General features: G+C 32.3%; 4 protein-coding genes across 7 annotated transcripts in view; 1 reads left to right on the top strand and 3 right to left on the bottom strand.

Moving 5' to 3' along the window:
- LOC100746877 (F-box/LRR-repeat protein 16) overlaps positions 1-3354 on the bottom strand; it is a 15979-nt gene extending 12625 nt beyond the window's left edge. The window contains exon 1 of the mRNA XM_033319490.1: positions 2254-3354. Coding sequence (XP_033175381.1) covers positions 2254-2350 — 97 coding nt within the window. The 5' untranslated portion in view covers positions 2351-3354. The remainder of the gene's footprint in view (positions 1-2253) is intronic.
- A 350-nt stretch (positions 3355-3704) lies between these two features.
- LOC100746760 (actin-related protein 2/3 complex subunit 1A-A) lies at positions 3705-5734 on the bottom strand. 3 transcript variants are annotated; one of them, XM_024365860.2, is made up of 8 exons: positions 5631-5734; positions 5356-5564; positions 5243-5287; positions 4913-5173; positions 4544-4834; positions 4281-4459; positions 3937-4206; positions 3705-3856 (listed from the first exon to the last, which is right to left on the bottom strand). In XM_024365860.2, exons 2-8 carry the CDS (start codon positions 5384-5386, stop codon positions 3818-3820), a joined length of 1116 nt encoding a protein of 371 aa, XP_024221628.1. In that variant the 5' UTR covers positions 5387-5564; positions 5631-5734; the 3' UTR covers positions 3705-3817. The 3 variants fall into 3 exon arrangements, with proteins under 3 accessions (XP_024221628.1, XP_003484611.1, XP_012238455.1); XM_003484563.4 differs by having other exon boundaries at positions 5243-5695; XM_012383032.3 differs by having other exon boundaries at positions 4913-5193; positions 5243-5675.
- Positions 5735-5875: 141 nt separating this feature from the next.
- LOC100747951 lies at positions 5876-10440 on the top strand. 2 transcript variants are annotated; one of them, XM_003484653.4, is made up of 7 exons: positions 5876-6482; positions 6803-8609; positions 8672-8908; positions 8992-9365; positions 9470-9697; positions 9763-9940; positions 10016-10440. In XM_003484653.4, the coding sequence occupies exons 2-7, from the start codon at positions 6834-6836 to the stop codon at positions 10046-10048; spliced, it is 2826 nt and encodes a 941-aa protein (XP_003484701.2). In that variant the 5' UTR covers positions 5876-6482; positions 6803-6833; the 3' UTR covers positions 10049-10440. The 2 variants fall into 2 exon arrangements, 1 of the variants encoding a protein (XP_003484701.2); XR_004461190.1 differs by lacking the exon at positions 5876-6482 and having other exon boundaries at positions 6730-8609; positions 9810-9940.
- On the bottom strand, positions 10358-12138 carry LOC100747709. The gene is made up of 3 exons (XM_003484651.4): positions 11989-12138; positions 10892-11242; positions 10358-10732 (listed from the first exon to the last, which is right to left on the bottom strand). The coding sequence occupies exons 2-3, from the start codon at positions 11237-11239 to the stop codon at positions 10493-10495; spliced, it is 588 nt and encodes a 195-aa protein (XP_003484699.1). The 5' UTR covers positions 11240-11242; positions 11989-12138; the 3' UTR covers positions 10358-10492.
- Between the last annotated feature and the right edge of the window lie 1016 nt (positions 12139-13154).

Raw genomic sequence — 13154 nt, 5'->3', positions numbered from 1 at the left:
GCCGCCACGGTGATTACCTATTTTACGCGTTAAAATAAATCTCTTGCTCTGTCGCGACTTCTCGGCCATATGAAAACCGGCATGCGTACGCTGCCTTTTGTCTGCCGGATTCCCATTCAAGCAAACCCGATGCTCGGGCTCTCGTGCTCGTCAGACACGACAAATCGTCGATTCACCGATATTTCCGGTCCGTGAATCGTCGACCTAGTCATGTCAATCGATACGATGTTCTCGGGCTAACAATTAACCACAATTAACAACGGTTGAAATAAATTCAGGTGTCACGTTCAAAACATACAATGCCTGATCATTTATGACTGCATTATTATTGCCTCTACAGTAGCGCACGAAATCAAACGAATTGAGCGGATATCTGTGGAAACATTTTATGGGTATGTTATATGTTATACGAAACATTTCGAAATGTCATTAGTATTGTAACAAGGCGTGATTATGACAATTGTATTGATAAAGTTTGGAACAAATTAGCAAGTGTATATGGATGCTACAAGATATTTAATGTAAATATGTATTTCACAGAGATTGCAAAATTATTTAAACAGTTAAGTATTCATTATATTAATAAACCATGATATTCAGTGCAGTCATCTTAACCTCTTCTATATATCTTTATATGTCTTGTATATATCATATATACTTTTATATTATTTATATAATAGTTTATTTTTTAATTAAAAGTATATTATAAATATACTCTTTGCACAATATAATACACTACATACACAGTACGTATATACCTAGAATGTTTCATTATTAACTAGCCATTATTAATTTCAACAGTTTTTGCAAATTGATATTAAATGTATATCTAAGATAAACAAATGTATCAGATATCCGTATCCTACTAGAACTCAATAGAAAAGACTAATACTCGAGAGTAATACTTCTTAGAAATATACTTCTGTTAGTAAATGAAATTATATTAGTATGACTATAGTTGAGATGGTTAACATTCATATACGAACGATAGGAAACCAGGATAAGTTACAGTTAAATACATATTTCAGCTGACAATGGTCCAACATCTTTGCCATATTTTTCAACGATACACGAGGCCTAACAACGTCTTATTAAAATTTAAGCTCTAGTTTTAGATACTACATATTAGATATAAGTATCATAAAGTTAACCTCTAAATGAGATTCAAAATTAAACCTCAAGTCATCCATAAAAAGTACATAAAAGATATAACGTTATAAAGGTATAAGTTACATTGAAAAGATTGTATGTATGTATATCTTTCCCAGATTTTCAAACAAATGGAAAATAGAATGCAAGGTAAAAGATTACGAGATGGCTAAGTACTACGTTTCCACGTGCATGAGGACGAATGCTATCGATTCCATTGCAGTTCAGATTGCGACTAAAACCACTTGGTGGCCGCTTTAACGAACGTTCCGGAGGAAAATCGTCGGGACAGCACCGAGCATACGATGCACCGGGTAATGTTGTACAACGCAGAATTAAGAAACATTGTCCAAGGAGCGGTTCGGGGTTGCGGTTTAACAGAAATCAATTGGTATTTGTGATTACGCAATAATGGCTGGCCAAATTCGTCGATCGCCCCGCTTCGGCGACTGTTTAAGATTCCAGCACGATGAAACAATGAATAAAAAGGACAGGAAGAGAAGGAAAATTAATTGGTAATAACATCCTGTCGAAGCTCTCTTTAAAAGAATCGACGATTATGAGTTATATGTTTAAGTTAGGTCGAAGCTAGACAATTCCAAATTAGGTATCGATTTAAAATTATTTTCGAACCATTCACATGAAGGATAAAATAAGTTACAAGGTGCTTGAAATAATTAGAGGATCGTCCTTACTCGAATGAATTTATTGCTCAGCAAGTTATTCAATAGCTTGAAGGCTTGGTAAATACCATATTGAATTGTGTATCTAGTAGAAACGTTAATAATTTTCAAAATAAAAGATACAGAACGTTAATAATTTTAAAGATGAAAATCACAAAAGAATGTTTTTGATCGTATTTCTCATTTCTTGATAATGTATTAAAAATTCATATATTTCAACGTTAACAAATACTTTTAAGAATTTCAGATCGACTCGGTTGAAAAAAAAATCGCATTTGAATACTCGGTAATTCCTTAATCTTTTCGATCAGTCCATTTTTCCAAATTCCTTAAATACATATGCGAGGTATGATTCCTCTAATATCTTCAAGTCCTATATCGTACTACAAGAAAAAAAAATAATGTTAATTAATTCACCAACCATGATGTTTAGACGCTCTTAGCCCCAGACCGTTGATTCTTTTGGTCAACTCGGCGCTGGCTCTTTCGACGACCCCCTGCGCTGATATCGAAGACATCTCTCAAGAAGCGGAGGCGCACTCCCTTTGCTCAGCCACGACTTGTAGTCAAGACAAGTAGGGACGCGTGTGACCGTGGTTGCAACGTTTCATATTCGACAGCCACGGAAACAAAACTCAATCTTCGAGTTTTACACGGTTCCTCTACCACTCTCCTGTTTTTTCCTGCGTTTCGGTTCTTCTTTTTGCGCTTGCAACGTCCAGCTGCTTTCACGACAATAACGGGTTCCTCCAGCACATAAGGTCAATCGTTAATTCCATGAAAGTTGTTCGATCATAACGTTCAACAGCTTTCTAAATTTATCAGGTGTATCAGCGCGCGTAGCCAAGGAGAACGAAACGCAACCCTTCGAGATAGCTCGTCGCATGCGGCGAATCGATGACGGAACGTTTTGCTGGAAAGATCTATTTTAATCGACAGCTCGTGACAGTCGCGTGAACCGTTTGACGAAAGATTTATATGTCACAAAAACGAAAGGGGACGATAGTTCAGAACGAAGAAAAAGAAGTGGAAAAGATAGATAATGACGAAGATACGTTACGATATGATATAAGTATACGTTCGACGACTAATATTCTTCGTATAAAACGAACAAAATATCACGTTCCTTAATCACGATTTGAGTTTATGTAATAAACTTGACCACTTCACTAAAAAGTGTACAAATGATGGAATGCCTCTTCAACACTAGCTGTCGAATCGATAAGCATCATCGGCACAGACATTTCTATCGACGATGATCTGGTTTATTCGCGTCTAATACATCCCCACAATAGTTGTCGAAATAATTGAACGCGCCACTATATCCGTTTCCCGTTCGTAGAGCACGATGTGGACTATGCACACAGCCTTTACACCGCGGTGCTTCTCTTTCTTTCCTTCTCTGTTTATGTACCAGTCATGATACCGAGCGAAAAACAAAGTTAGAAGGTGGAGCTGCTGCAACGAGCACGGTACATGGGGGTGGTTTGTGCGAGACTGAATCGATATTCGCGCTGAACTTGTCCGGCTGCCCCCCACTCGAGCCGCACGAGACCGTGTGGTTTCCAGGCGCGAACCAACCTTTTACGCCTGACAAACAGTGAACCAACGTACTTATCGGGTCGCCTGAAACTATGCAAACCAGTCGACGATCCGAGATGAGCATTGCATTGATCGCAACAGTGTGTAGGATGACGTAAGGAGGAGGTAGAGGAATTTAGCAAATGCGATTTGACGCTTTAAAATTTTAAGTTTAAATTAAAGTTATGGATCACAAGGCAAGGGAATCATATTAATTTATCTACACATATCGACAAATGTTTAGCTAAAAATATAATGTATTTTGTATAGGAGTAATTGATATAATTGAAGTATTAATGAGAAATTGTATATTTTCTTTCGTTTCGTTTCAGATTTAACATTTATACATCTTTTCAATTGATGTAACATCTTCCGTCTTTCTTTGATATAAAAAAAGATTTTACTTATGCTATCTTGAGACCAGCAATAGAATTCTCCAGAAGCTAAATTAGAAATTAAATTGTTAGTATACTTGTATTGATTATATTGTATGTGAAAGAAATTGTATAGAGATAAGATTTACCTTGAGATCCCAAACTACCAATTGACCATCTAAACCGCTCGTACTAAATTCATTATCTGATACTTTGCGCACACAGTTGATAGTATTTTGATGTATACTGTCTAAGGCATTATCGTTCGTGTCGGTTCTCGCTTGGCGATCTAACGATTGAAATTTACGCATAGCGGACAAACCAGCAGCCTCCTTTTTCTGTGTATTGTCTAATTTTGATACAAAATATAGTTGACCATTATCGTCTATAGAATACAGCATAGGCATACAACTATGACCCTAAAGGAATTATTTAGTTTGTGAGTCATATATTTACAATGAAAATTATCGCAGTTGAAAATATAAATAAATACCACAGCGATAATGGAATTGGACCCCATCCAAACACAACATAAAAATGGCAAATGCTCTGTATACAATCGTATAACAGCATTTCCTTTAGTAGCATCTGCAATGCAAATTGATGAATTGTGTGCTACCCAACAAATTTTATTGCCACAAGGACTAAATGCAACAGAGTGTATCCAACCTCCTGAGTATAAATAGAAAGGAAATGATTAATAAATATGACAATAAGATTTCTATTAGCATTGTAATAAAAGGAACACTTCTCTACCTCCATTGGGAGTATTCTGGAATTCGGCAAGTAATGTTCCTAAAGTATTACTGTGACCCCATGGACCATTACCAGGTGCATCTTCCATGTCACTAATAAATGCACTAAATACACGAACTTTATAATCAGTGGATCCAGCAACCAAAACTTTATTATCTGGGTGCCAATCGACTGTAGTTACAGTAGACCTTAATGGGCGTTTTATATGCTTACACTGCCACCAATTGTTTTCAGAAACAAAATAACAAACAGCTATTACTCTACCTCCAGATCCAACAGCAAATTTATTTTCTACAGAGAAGGAAGCAAGCAATTTTTCAGCTTACATTTATTCAAACCCAAATCAACCACACTTCAGCTGGCTCATACCTAATGGTGACCACTTTACACATGTTGCTGCACGATTTATTCTTAAAAGTACCCATGCAGGATTCCACTTTCCATCCCCTTCCTGTGTCCAAACGTATGCATTCTTATCTGCGGAGCATGTTACTATTCGATTGGTATTTGGTGCCCAATCAATACCCATAACATGCATATCATGTTCCTGTAGATTCTGTAACAATTTCCAACCACTCGACGTGCGTTTGTAAACTTGGATCTCATTGTTATTTGGACAAATGGCCACTTCTGTAAAAAATATATTAACTCTGATCATTGATTGGCAAAGGTACTGTACGCGTCAAACAAATGTCAAACCTTTTTTGTCTTTATTCCAAGCATGACAGCTGATAGCGTCAACACCTAAGTTATGAACTTCTGTCATTTTGTATTATATTTTTTACCTGAGGAATTCAATAAATTTTACATACGATATCTATGAATCACCACACATAACCACATAAAACGGGTGCGGTCACGTATGTATTAATGTTATGACGGCCCTCCAATACTCGCCACCAGAGGGATGCACATCAAACACACAAATCTCGAAAGTCTCCACTCTACTTCAGTCTTCACCTTACTCTTCTCTCTTTATTTTACTAATCATAGTTATTCCAAATTCCAACGTCTAACCGGTCTAATAAACGGCCTTGTTCAGAAGTCTTTTACTCCTTGACTGACGGACGAGATTACTTATGCTTACTAAGAGGCTTCAAACGAAACACGCTTTTCCTTCTTTTTTCTTTTCCTTTCCTTTCCTTCCTCTTTCCTTCCTAACATAGTAGAGATTGTATACTTGGGTTAACTTCATGTACTAACATGATGATATGATACATAGATATGTTCGTGCAGGGATTCGTATTACGATGCGTTCATACGTCTCACGGTTCAATTCGTAAATACAGAAAGACAAGAAAGGAACTCAAGTATGATTAGTTTAGCTTTGCGAGAACAACGAACATACGTATAGTAATATCATCATGCTCATATATAAAGTTAACTCAAATATAAAAAGTAGTAAAAGTTCATGAATATCTCGGAAACTAACGCCAAGCAGCGGTTATATAGCGGTATATATAGGAAAAAGTTGCTCAGAATCATGTTATTGACGACATATATGAGAATAAAATTATATAATTATCATTTATTATACGTAATCATTAGTTCAGTTTAATTTACCTATGATACCAACTTTCTATATTATATTAGTGTTCCATATATTGGTAGTTCTGAATTCGATTGTGGATATGCAATTGGTCTTTGTTCAGTTTATATAAAAGAATATATTTATGTATGTATATTGATATAGAACATTACAGTGTATTTCTACGAAAACATTTTGTTTGTATGATATATGTATATGTAATAAATAAAGTCTTTTAAAAAAATACTATAAGCTCGATCGATTCAGATATCGATAAATACATTGCGGGAATCCCATTATTACATGTTTAGTAATCTCAATATTTTGTAGTTTGTAAGACAAAAGAAGCCTTCTAGTTAGTGATCCCTTGTTTTAAGAGAAGTATCATCAACTATTCACATTTCGATTTTTGTAAGTTATTGTAACAACAATTGTTATATTATTACATATTTGAACAAAGTAGAAAGTATAACTATCTAAAAGAGAAAATTTCTTCTCTAATAAAAGTTTAAGTTTGCTTGTATATATATATATATATATATATATATATATATTATAATTTTTATTGTTTAATATCTTGTAAGTATTAAATGTAAGTATCTTGTAAGTATGTAAGTATTGCTGATGTTAAAAAGGCATCTTTACTTTATAAGACAGAAAGATTTAGGACAAAGATTATTGAAAAGTTGAAACGAATTTTTAAAAATATCCTTATTATATGTATGTTATAGAAGTATTCAAATCTAAAGTTACCAAAGAAAAATGGATGTAGATGAATGGATAATGTTCAATTCAAATATATTTTCAAATCAGTTTGATTTAGATTACAATCATATGAATAGTAGCTCAGAAGAAACAAGTCCTGAAAGTTATATGTATCCATTATTTTCAATATTAACTAATGTGGAATTACATATGGATACATGTAAAACTGATAACAATCATAACACATGTGCTATGTCCAGTAGAGAAAGTTTGGAGAGTAATAATAATGACTCAAATAATAATTTAGATTTTATTCACAAGTCTCAAAAGCAGACAGATATAATTTCATTATCTCAAAGTGATATATATAAAACAAAATCTATAGAATCTTTGAGCAATACATCATTAAGTGACTCTAACGATTACCAGATTACAAAAATAAAAGAGAAAGCTCATCAAATATGTACACTTCTGCCAATATATGAATATGATCGTGTGTTTGGAATTTTATATAAAAATCGTTATGCAGAAAATTATATAGAACTTAGTTTATGGGATTTATTACCAACGGAAAGGCCAGCAATAAAAATTTCTTGTAATATGGAATTCGTAGATGACAATTCTGTCAAATGCAAACAGATATTTTGTCACAATGGTTTATCAACACAGCAAAAACATGTTCATGGGAGAAAAAGAACTAGTTCTATGAAACAAACAAGTGACCTATTAAGCATGCAATATTCATCGAATAATTCAAATACCAAAAGTAAGGAGACTGTTCTACAAACAAGGTATAAAGGGAATAATAGCAAGAATTATGGACAAATATTACATAATTATATGCAATATTTGAGTAATAAGGAAAACATTAAGAAACAGAAATTATCTGCCATATATAAACAGAAACAATTAAAAAATCCAACAAAAATGTTAGAAATATCAAATGTTGATTTAGGTAATATAAGACCTTACAGAATAAATTCTGGTGATTCATCATTTAATAATAAAAGAAATGTTATTAGGACAATAATTTCACCTAAAAATACATCGCCTAATATATCACCATGTTCCAAAAGCACATTGTATGATACTGCAACAAGTGATGTATCAGTTGTAGTAACAAAATCACAAGATTCACTTAAAAACATAGAAGTGAAACCATCAACTTCTACTGGAATTTATTCTATACAAAATACCAAACATGTTTTTGGAGGTACTAGAAAAAAAGATATCAAGTTTTTGAAGAAAACTAGTGAGAGCAAAAAAGATATTGATATAGAAAATACTAGAATACCCCTAAGGATGCAACTGGATAAAAGATTAGAATTTATATTTCCTGATTTAGATAAAAATTATATTAAGAAACTATGTGGAAGATATTCAAATACAGATCTTAGTTTAGATAAACAGTTTGAGGAGTTAATTAATATCATAGTAGAAGATAGACAAGTATGTCCTGTTGAAATAAATAGCAAAATAAATCAGGAAAAAGATTATGATATAGATGAAAAACATAATTATTTAAAAGGAGTTTTTCCTAATGCAGACCCTGCATATTTAAAAAAAGTTATAGTACAAACAGCCAATGATCCTGCTAAATTAGACCAGTTCATAGAAGATCAATGTAAATGTCCTACTTATCTAACAGTAGATGAAAAAATAAGACGAATGCGTATTACAGAACAGCAAATGCTATACATTCATGAATTTGATGTGAAACAGTTTTTAGAAATGTATCCATCTCCACATACATATTTTGAAAATTCAAAAAGAAAGCATGGATACAATCCTGACGCACTTGAATTTTTGAAATATCATTTTAATAAATTTGAGGTATGTATGTTAAAATATAATATGTCACTTGCGATATATAAAGCATTATTTGAAATTTATAGGTGGAAACTTTAATGAATGTGTATCAACAGCATAATTATCACTTGACTATAACTGCAAACGCTTTAGAGAATATGAAACCAGATAAAAAAACAAACTATACAACCATGTGGGAAAAAACTCTATCAGATGATATTCTTTTATTGCATGAATGTGCATTTATAAAACATAAAAATCGTATTACAGAATATCAAAAAGAATTAAAAAAAAGAGAAGATGAAGAATTTGAGGAGTTACAAGTAAGTTATTATATTATAATACACGCTAAAAAAATGTTATACACTGAAAAGAAAATAATATCATTTTCTTATTTGTTTACTAGAAAAGAAATGAACTTTTAACATGTCAGTGCTGTTTTGTTGAATGTATACCATCTAAATGTTCAACATGTGATGATGGCCACATATTTTGCAACTTGTGCATTGTACGTGGAACTCAAACACAAATTGCACAGGGAAATGGGCATGTTCCATGTTTTGTAGATTGTGATGGAGAATTTAGACTTTCGACTCTTCAGAAAGTATTAACACCGATGGAATTTAGTACATTTGTTCGTAAGAAGCAAGAAAGAGAAGTAATGTCTGCTGGAATCCTAGGTTTAGTTTCATGTCCATTTTGTCAATTTGCATCTATACCTCCCTTAAAAGATAATGTTTTTAAATGTCTTAATCCCGAATGTATGAAAGAATCGTGTAGGTAAGTTCGATTTAAAAAGATACAATAATTATACTCACCAAATTTATGTTATGAGAAAATTCTTCATTTCTACCATTATTATGCACTGTTATATTTTGAAATAGATTATGTAAAGAGGTAAATCATATACCGCTTAAATGCTATGAAGAAAAGACTGAGAAAGCACGTTTGTTTTTGGAAGAGAAAATGACAGAAGCACTTGTACATAGATGTCACAGATGTAGCCGTCCATATTTTAAGGAGGATGGATGCAATAAAATCACTTGTGTTTGTGGCTGTATGATGTGTTATCTCTGTGATGAAGAAATTACTGGATATGAGCATTTTCACAAGTATGCATCACATAGAAGTTGTTTAATTTAGACCCTATTAATTAATAGAAATATTTGATTACCAGAGGTATATGCCCATTAACGAGTGACGATTATTCATTAAATGCTGCAGCAGTTCAAGCAGTTGCTAAGAAAACTATGAAATACATAGAAGAAAAGGATCCCAATATAAAGATAAATGCTGATATTGTTTTCTTAAATACACAATACAATTACAGTGATGATAATAATCAATTAATACAGGTAAGATGTTAGTTTAATGATTTACAATTAAAATGTAGCTTTATTGATATTAAATACTTCTTATTTACTTTATAGAAACGAGTAAACAATATAACAAGATTTGATTAAGCGATATGTAAGGTATATATAGGATTTCTCTTCGGAAAAGGATTAATTTTGTGTAGCTACATTATAATTTTTTTTTCATGTGTTAAATATTTGTAAAACTTAAAAGAATGATATAAGTACATTTAAGTTCTATTATACAAAAGTTGTATTCTGATATTTGATTGAAATTGAACATTTTTGTTAACAATTGTTGAAATTTTATTTGGAATTGTCTAATATTTGATAATTTTGCATTTTTATACATTAATGACTGTTGATAGTGGAAGAGGTAGAGGTAATATACAAACGAGATAGAAATACAACAAATCATCAGATGCATCTATTTTTATTTCGAATATTATTAATGTGTACATGTTCAATGTATCATAAAACTTAATAAATACATTACTTTTTAAACTTAATGAAAATATTACTTTTCTTTTTCCTTTTTTTACTTTTTAGTATTTAGTAGCCCATTCGAATGTCAATAATTCCTTCTCCATAGTTATGAGGAGATTCACTGGTTTGAGGTTGTGAAGTAGTAGTAAGTATTGGCATAGTTGTTCTGAGTTTCCCCTTAACATTTCCATTACTATCAAGATTTTTATTGTTAGAATTTACGTTATCAGAATATTTCTTATTGGCACTTGTACAACCAAGATTTTCATTACTTATTGGCTGTATTCCATCAAATTCAGTAATGATCTGCAAATGATTATTTGAAAATTAAAATATTTACTTTAATATAAAGATCTAACTTATCACTAATGAAATTACATATCATTTAACTTATTCATATATGAAATGTATATGTATAACATTTTCCAAGAACTTCTGTCATTGATGTTGTACTAAGTAACTTACGATTTCGCCTGTTAACGGATTATGACAAATCCTCACAGCAGTACAAGATTCTGAGGCCTTATTCTGTTGGTTAACTTTGTGTGGAAAGAGTTTTTCTAATTGTTTATGGAGTGGTGACTGGTCTGATGAGACTTGCATGTATGCCGGTGTTGGAAGTGAGTGTCCTGGTGTAGGAAATAAACGTTCTGGTATAGGAAATGAATGTCCTGGTGATTCAAATTGATGCTCCTGTGATGGAAACCAGCGTTCCGGGTGGAAAAATCTATTCAAGGGCCTTCCATGATTTTCCCGGAAAACATTAGCATTGGCCACTGTCAATAGGAGACATACAGCGAGAATTTGTTTCATCTCCTAAATAATAGAAATTAATATTAATATACGGTAACGTGCAATAAAATAAAGCAAGGATATGATACACTCGTTCCGATACACAATGCTACAATAAACTCGGAACAATACCGAAGTTACTGAGAGAAGGAAAAAATACTCATTATAACTATACATTCATGCATTGTGCAAAAACATTGTTGGTTAAACAGAAAAAAATACTATTGGTTAAACTGTGATTCATAATCAAGATGTTTAACCAATTACATATCCTTGGCTGATTTTAATCAGATTTTTTCTAAAAAGTCTCATCAGTATTACTGTATTTATACGTAGGTTTCATGTAAATTTTTACCATGATGTGACCTCGAAATTCATTCTATATCTCTAATTACGAAGAAATCACTTTTATTCTTAGTATGGGGTAACATTATTTTAAATAATTTCTCTCAAGTTCTTTCCAAGTGGTAGTGGCTAATATAACATACATAACTATCTCATTTCCTTTGATACCATGGAGTAAAAGTACATTTTTTCTACATTTTTTTAGTTTTCTAAGCTAATCAAGACAAGCTAATTGAAGGAGTTCAGGGACAAAAATATAGAAATGATAAACGGCCACGGGCGCTATGTCGTAACTCACCGTTGAAGAAGTGCAAAGGACAATTTACGTTCACCGAATTTACCGGAGAGAGAGCAGACGATCCGGAACCGTTTAAATGTTGGTGAGGCCTTTTGGAGTATATATATATATTTTTATGTATACGTACTTCTGGGGCTACTTTCGACGATTTGAGTCTTGAGATTAGCAAATACCATTAATCGCATGAGTCGCAAGCAATGTGTTTTTAAACGTGGATCACCGTGAATTTATGGTAATTTATGCCGAATTGCGATCATCGTAACAAAGGTCAATGTAAGTCAGTAGCTTTTGCGATTTGATCATTTGTGTTACGATCTAACGCATTGACGTAGGGGCTGTCGATGTGAATTGTAATCTTAAGGCGTAGCAGAGTCATAAAGTCAATTAATCAGAATGTTACAAATGGATTGTCAGAAAAGCAACTTAAAGTTTTAAGCAAACGTAGTTTCATTGAAATACGATCATCTTTCATAAATGCAAAATTCATGTTTCCAAAAATGTTCATCACATTAATATTTTGTTCATTCTCGTTATAGTCAATAATGAGGTTTTGGAGAATGGACATTTAATGTGCATCATCCTAATATGTGCGTAATTATAAATTGTAAAGTAATTACAAGATGAAAATATTTCGCTATTCAAACGTTATATATATATATATATATTATTATATTAGTATAGCATATATATTATTATTTATGGCGTAACAATATCCTTCAAAAGTAAAATACGTTGAGATTCGAAAACCATGTTCTTTGGGTTTGTTTTAGATACCCTCTCTAGGAAGAGATTTCTTGGCTCTCTGCACCTTTTACTCGCGTGCATTAAGAAACAATTCAGAGATAACCAGCTTCACATTATGATATACAATATTTTGTACGTCTAAATTACTCTTATTCAGAAACGGTGAGGTTAGAGCTCTTTTTTATAAAATGATTCTCCTAGCCATTTTACACAATATATTAGTTTTCCAATAATTGTTTTTCCCTAATTGATCAAAAAGTCATTTTCGCAGTGAATATTTGTGATGATGAATATCTCTATTTCTGTAAGGTTAGACTCTAGATTGACTCGTGTATAGATAATATACTAAATAACGTATCATTAACATTTCAAAGACATTGTAAGAAAATTAATTTATGTTCCAGTTATCTTAACACGAAAATAATTATCACTTCAACGATGAAAATATTAGACAAGGAATATTGTGACGAAGGTGAAAATTTCGAATAACTCAAATGAAGGAAAATATGAGGAAGTTGGATTATTATCGGGATTTTGGCATATATATAT

The sequence above is a fragment of the Bombus impatiens genome, unplaced genomic scaffold (assembly GCF_000188095.3).
Source record: "Bombus impatiens unplaced genomic scaffold, BIMP_2.2 scf_0019, whole genome shotgun sequence".
Classification (NCBI taxonomy): Eukaryota; Metazoa; Arthropoda; class Insecta; order Hymenoptera; family Apidae; genus Bombus; species Bombus impatiens.
Note: the sequence above shows the minus strand (reverse complement) of the source record. Positions and strands in the feature narration are given on the sequence as shown.

Coding starts and splice junctions, on each gene's coding strand:
- LOC100746760 (XM_024365860.2), bottom strand. CDS start 5,386: ATGTGGTTATGTGTGGTGATTCATAGATATC. Junction 5,174..5,242: donor TTGGAATAAAGACAAAAAAG/GTTTGACATTTG, acceptor TATTTTTTACAG/AAGTGGCCATTTGTCCAAAT. Junction 4,460..4,543: donor CCAGAATACTCCCAATGGAG/GTAGAGAAGTGT, acceptor ATTTATACTCAG/GAGGTTGGATACACTCTGTT.
- LOC100747951 (XM_003484653.4), top strand. CDS start 6,834: ATGGATGTAGATGAATGGATAATGTTCAATTCAAATATATTTTCAAAT. Junction 8,909..8,991: donor AAGAATTTGAGGAGTTACAA/GTAAGTTATTAT, acceptor TTTGTTTACTAG/AAAAGAAATGAACTTTTAAC. Junction 9,698..9,762: donor GGATATGAGCATTTTCACAA/GTATGCATCACA, acceptor TTTGATTACCAG/AGGTATATGCCCATTAACGA.
- LOC100747709 (XM_003484651.4), bottom strand. CDS start 11,239: ATGAAACAAATTCTCGCTGTATGTCTCCTATTGACAGTGGCCAATGCT. Junction 10,733..10,891: donor ATCCGTTAACAGGCGAAATC/GTAAGTTACTTA, acceptor AATCATTTGCAG/ATCATTACTGAATTTGATGG.